Here is a 6000-nt window from a genome sequence, read left to right on the forward strand (position 1 = left end):
ACTTCGGTACATCAAAACTTATAAACTCATAATAAAACTGTCATCGTAACGTTAAGCGTGCGGACCCCACGGGTTCGAGAACTATGTAGACATGACCTAGAACCATTCTCGGTCAATAACCAATAGCGGGACCTGGATGCCCATATTGGTTCCTACATATTCTACGAAGATCTTTATCGGTCAAACCGCATAACAACATACGTTGTTCCCTTTGTCATCGGTATGTTACTTGCCCGAGATTTGATCGTCGGTATCCAATACCTAGTTCAATCTCGTTACCGGCAAGTCTCTTTACTCGTTCTGTAACACATCATTTCGTAACTAACTCATTAGTTACAATGCTTGCAAGGCTTAAGTGATGAGTATTACCGAGAGGGCCCAAAGATACCTCTCCGACAATCGGAGTGACAAAACCTAATCTCGAAATACGCCAACCCAACATGTACCTTTGGAGACACCTGTAGAGCACCTTTATAATCACCCAGTTATGTTGTGACGTTTGGTAGCACACAAAGTGTTCCTCTGGTAAACGGGAGTTGCATAATCTCATAGTCACAGGAACATGTATAAGTCATGAAGAAAGCAGTAGCAACATACTAAACGATCGTGTGCTAAGCTAACGGAATGGGTCAAGTCAATCACATCATTCTCCTAATGATGTGATCCCGTTAATCAAATGACAACTCTTTTGTCCATGGCTAGGAAACTTAACCATCTTTGATTCACGAGCTAGTCAAGTAGAGGCATACTAGTGACACTATGTTTGTCTATGTATTCACACATGTATTATGTTTCCGGTTAATATAATTCTAGCATGAATAATAAACGTTTATCATGAAATAAGGAAATAAATAATAACTTTATTATTGCCTCTAGGGCATATTTCCTTCACCAACAATAGCTAGCTTTTCATTGATCATTAGCAGGGAGCAGCGACAGAATATGACAAGGCGATGATCTATGGATCAAAGCAGAAACCAAAAAGAAAGTAGAAAAACTAGATGCCCGAAGACAAAACCACATGCTAACAATCTCATGTTGGATCCCCAAAGGGGCTCTTTATGCATGTTGCACTTGACTGTCTGCAAAGTAGATTGGTCATTTGATTACAATGATGATATCTCCTGCGCATGCAACTTTAGCTCTGATGGTGCACCGGTTGCGTTCCTGCCATATTTCCCAAAGCGTCAGAATTGCCACTGATTTGATCCCTCTTTTGTGTCCAACCTCGGTAGAAGTGATGATGGATGACATTACCTACATGGAATTTCTTCCAGTCTTCCATGAATCATGTCTGAGAATTAAGTAGCCATGCCAAAGTGCGAGCTCATTCCAAACCGTGACAACAATATTGCAACGCCAAAACAAGTGTTCAAATCTTTCCATATTACGCATGCACAACTGATAGAAGTAACTATTTTCACATCCGTGGGGTTGAAGACGATTGTTGCACAGAGACGGTTTTAGTGGAGCAGCCAGGCAAATATTTTGAGCTTCCCTTGTTCCCAAGCTTCCCAGAACACATGCCTGAAGAACTCCTTCCTAGACCCCAAGAATTGGAGGCAGTAGCAGATTTTGCAAAGAATCTAGTCTTCGTTCCAAGCGTGGATAAGTTCCCCCGCGCCAATTTTCTTCAAACCAGTCCCAACATTAGAGTATATCGGCCCTCAGTGATGTAAAAATGAACTTGCAAAGGACAATCCAATTTTCAACCACCGGATAACATCTTAAACATAATATCACAAGTAGTCAAATTTGTTTTTCTCATACTCCATAATTCTGGTTTGTTAGGTTCCTCGCCACAAACACATTAATTGACTTCACCTTCAAGCCTGTTAATGTGGAAACCTGATTACCCTCGATCTTTCATCCCATTAATGAGGACGTTAGTTGCCTTTGGGAAAGATGTTATCATAAAACCCGTGGTGCGGGGTAGTCCCCATATATTTCATGGCATGCTTCAAGCTACCATCATGTACTTTGTCAACATTTGAATTCAATCCCCCAAAAATATTGGTGATGGTGTGTGTGTGTGTGTGTGGGGGGGGGGGGGGGGGGGGGGGGGGGTGGTGGAGGGGCAAAGGAAATCGTACTAGGTATCTTAGGAGGAGATGACCAACATATATGTGGGCCTTAGGTTTTTAGGACTGTGAACTATTTAACCTTGCCTTACTAGCTTGACAACGTTCCCGTGTCCGGTGGTTGAAAGGCAAGGGTAGCTCCAAGTTTGTGGCGAGGAACCTAACAAACCAAAATGATGGAAGTATGGAACAAATCAAAACTTGACCATTTGTGAAACTATGTTTAGGGACTTGCTAGGGGCAAGTCGACTAGTCGACTGAAAAACAGTTCGTGGCCAACCGATTTTTCAGCACCGTCACATGTAGCCAAAACTGCGGCTGCTGCTTCCTTTCTTTGGAAATCGACTGCCACTGACGTCTAAGCTAAAGTGTTACGTTTAAGCCCTTGGACTAGGAAAAGTATGCAAAGAAGTGCTTCATCCCCAACTTTTATCGTGTTAGTGTTAGCGAAACCAATTAGCAATGCACGACGGCCAAACACAATCGATTTTGCACGAGCGCAGACGTTCGCTCATTGTAAAATCCGATAGTACTATATTAGCTGATCGACTTTGCCCAGCTCGTGATTAATTGGCCAGGAATGTCACTTCCTTGCTAATCACGAAATACATTAAGAAGGGGCCTTAATGCCTTATTGCTAACTCAACGGCGTGGAGAAATGTACTCCCTCCGTCCGGAAATACTTGTCGTAGAAATGGATACAAATGGATGTATCTATAACTAAAATACATCTAGATACATCCATTCTTCGGACAAGTATTTCCGGACGGAGGGAGTAAGGGCATCTCCAGCCGCGCCCCCAGGAAGGCCTTCCCAGGCGATTTTTTTGCGCCGGCGCCGAAAAAACGGCCCAGTCGCGCTCCCAGGAGCCCGATTTTCGCCGGCTTGGGCCGAAAACAGCGCCGGCGAACCCAGCCTGAACCCGGCGCGCTGGGGCCCGGGGGCGCCGGGGCGAGCTGTTTTGGCGCGAAAAAGACGCGGGCCAGCCGCGTCAGCGACTCGGCGCCTCATCTTCCCACAACGGCCTCGGTCCCCGTGGGGAATCAATGGCAAGGCTGCCGCCGGTCAGCCTTGCCATTGATTCCTCACGGGCGGCACTTCACGGGACGGCGCGCCGACGCCTCCCCTCCCTCGCACGCGTACACACGGGCGCGGCCCGGCTATAAAAGCCGACGGCCTCCACTCGCCTGTGCCCACACCAGCCCTGCCCCTCGCCGCCGTCCAGCCCCTCCCTGCCTCTCCCGAGCGCCGCCGCCCAGCCCTTCCCTCTACCTCTCCCGAGCCCGCCCAGCCCCGCCGTCGCCATGGCAGAACGCTTCCCCGGAGACGAGGCGGCGGCCAACGGCTTCGGCCGCCGTTCGCTCCGCGAACAGGAGTCCTGGCTCCTGTTCCAGGCGAACATCCCGGCGCCGCCGGACATGCGCGCCGGGCCAACGGGGTGGAGACTCAGCGCCCGGGGAGTGCCCATTCCCCCGTTGCCCGACGCCGTGGCGAAGCCGAAGTACTTCGCCGAGGAGGTCGAGATCGTGCGCGCGTCCCTCACCGACGCCCAACTCTCCCTCCCTCAGTACGCCGCCGACAACCACGCGGCCTGGGCGGCGTATTTCGAGCGCCGCCAGCAGCAGCGATTGGCGTCCACCAACGGCGCGCCGGTGGTCGGCGGCCGGCAGAACAGCGAGGGGCGCCACCTCTGGTGGGGCGTCCCCGGCCGCACACTCGAGGGCGTGCTCACGTACCTCGAGGGCGGCAACGACCCGCCGTTGGCGTACCCCCCGGCGCAGCACCGACCCGTCGGGCCATGGGCACCAAGGAGGTTTGGGTCCTCCTCCTCCTCTTCATCCTCCCGATCCTCATCGCACTCCTCCGGCACTCCGGCCCTGCTCGGCGTCAAGGCCGAGCCCGCGGCGGAGTCGCCGCTCGGCCGGCGCACTCGCAGCGCCGGCATCGTCACCAACGAGGGCGGCCGGCGCGCCTCCTCCTCGTCGGCTCCTCCGCGCTTCGTCAAGCCAAAGACGGAGCCGGGGCTGGCGCCGGTGAAGGCAGAGTTCGACGACGACGACGCGGCCCTAGAATGGGCGCGCCAGGACTCCATTGCGATAGAGAAGGCGTGCCGAGAGAAGGTGAAGGAGCGCCAGCGTGCCGCCCTGCGCCGCTTCGAGGAGCGCCGACGCGGCCCGATGAAGACGGGGTCGTCGTCCTATGCGACAGCGACGACAACGATGACGACGCGCCGCCGCCAGTCCGCCATGGCGACGCCGGGTCCAGCAGGGGCGCCCGCGTCAAGGAGGAGAAGGCCGACGACGACGATGGCGGCGACGACTTCAGCCCCTTTCTTTTTTAGATTAGGTTAATGTAATGAAAATGCGCGAATTTCGCCGAAATTTGCCATGTTTAGCCAAAATTTAACTATTTTTTTTATCATAACTTCGCCGAACGACTTTTTTTTTAATACGCGCCTGAGGGCGGCCCTGGGGGCCAACGGCTGGGGACCGACTCGTCCAGGGCCATTTTTTACGCCGGCTCACCCTCAGACAGCGCTTTTAGACGCCCCCTGGGGGGCCAACGGCTGGAAATGCCCTAACAATACATCATCAGTCAAGCGGTCACGTGCAGCGAGTGGCCACCGTACCTAGCCGCAGGGCGCGAGCGGGCGGCCGCAGAGGCACTTGTTGGGCGCGAAGTGCTTGGGGCCGAACCTGTGCGTGTACCGGCCCTGCGGGATCGGCCCGCACAGATTGTTGTAGCTCACGTCGAACGCCAGCCACCTCCTCGCCGCCGCGGCCGCCGGGATGCCCCCGTAGATCATGTTGTGGTCGACGGCCAGTATGTCCAGCGCCCCCGGCAGCTCGACACGGCCGAGGTCAAACGCGAACCGGTTGCGCGACAACCGCACCGAGTTCACCCGCTTCCCGGCGCCGAACAGCACCGACGCGTCGCCCGTGAGCTGGTTGTCGGCGACGTCCACGCTGCCGAACTCCGCGCCCGCGAAGGCGGCCGGGAGCGGGCCGGTCAGGCGATTGCCGGCGACGGAGAGGTCGTACACGGTGGCCGTCGGCGGGATGGGGCCGTCGAGGCGGTTGCCGTCCAGGCGGAGGAAGGTGAGGTCCGGGAGGGCGCGCGGGCCCAGGAACGCCGGGATGCGGCCATAGAGGCGGTTGTAGGCCAGGTTGACGGTCTGCAGGGCGGTGAGGTTGGCGATGGCGGCCGGGACCGGCGCGGAGATGTTGAGCGCGAAGACCGTGAGCTCGGTGACCCGGCCGGTGGTGGCGTCGCAGGAGATGCCCGGCCAGGCGCAGCAGGGCGCGGTGGAGTTCCAGCCGGAGAGGTCCGGGTGGTTGCCCAGCGCGGACTTGACGGCCAGCAGAGCCGCCTTGTCCGACTTGTCGCAGAGAGCGCCGTCGGCCCGCGCAGCTGCTGCTGCAAGGACAAGGACGGCGACGCCGACGAGGAACGGCATGGTGTGGCGGCACGGACTCGTGAGCTGCATGGTGGTGGAGCGCCTTGTTGGAGGCTGAGCTAGTTGGTTTTGACCCGGCCGCTTTGTGTTGTGTGGGAGGAGACTGGGAGTGTGGAGGCTGAGAACCACATAAATAGGAGTCGAGCTAGCTGTACATTGCTGACCGAGATCCGATGTGGAGCGCAGTGCCATGGCACTATGGCACACATGCATACTCCTTCCGTCCGTGAATAAGTGTACATCTAGCTTTTGTTTTAAGTCAAAGTTTTAATACTTTGACCAAATTTCTAGGAAAGAGTAAAAGCATTTATGACACCAAATTAGTATCATTAGATTCGTTTTGAAATGTACTTTCATAATATATCAATTTGATGTCATATATGTTACTGCTATTTTTTATAAAGTTGGTCAAAATTTTAAAACTTTGACTTAGAACAAAAGCTAGATGTACACTTATTTATG

General features: G+C 54.3%; 1 protein-coding gene across 1 annotated transcript; it reads right to left on the reverse strand.

Moving 5' to 3' along the window:
* Positions 1–4451: 4451 nt before the first annotated feature.
* Positions 4452–5627, reverse strand: LOC123159119 (polygalacturonase inhibitor). Its single transcript, XM_044576943.1, has one exon. The coding sequence runs from the start codon at positions 5566–5568 to the stop codon at positions 4711–4713; it is 858 nt and encodes a 285-aa protein (XP_044432878.1). The 5' UTR covers positions 5569–5627; the 3' UTR covers positions 4452–4710.
* Positions 5628–6000: the final 373 nt, after the last annotated feature.

Source organism: Triticum aestivum, chromosome 7B (assembly GCF_018294505.1).
Source record: "Triticum aestivum cultivar Chinese Spring chromosome 7B, IWGSC CS RefSeq v2.1, whole genome shotgun sequence".
Classification (NCBI taxonomy): domain Eukaryota; kingdom Viridiplantae; phylum Streptophyta; class Magnoliopsida; order Poales; family Poaceae; genus Triticum; species Triticum aestivum.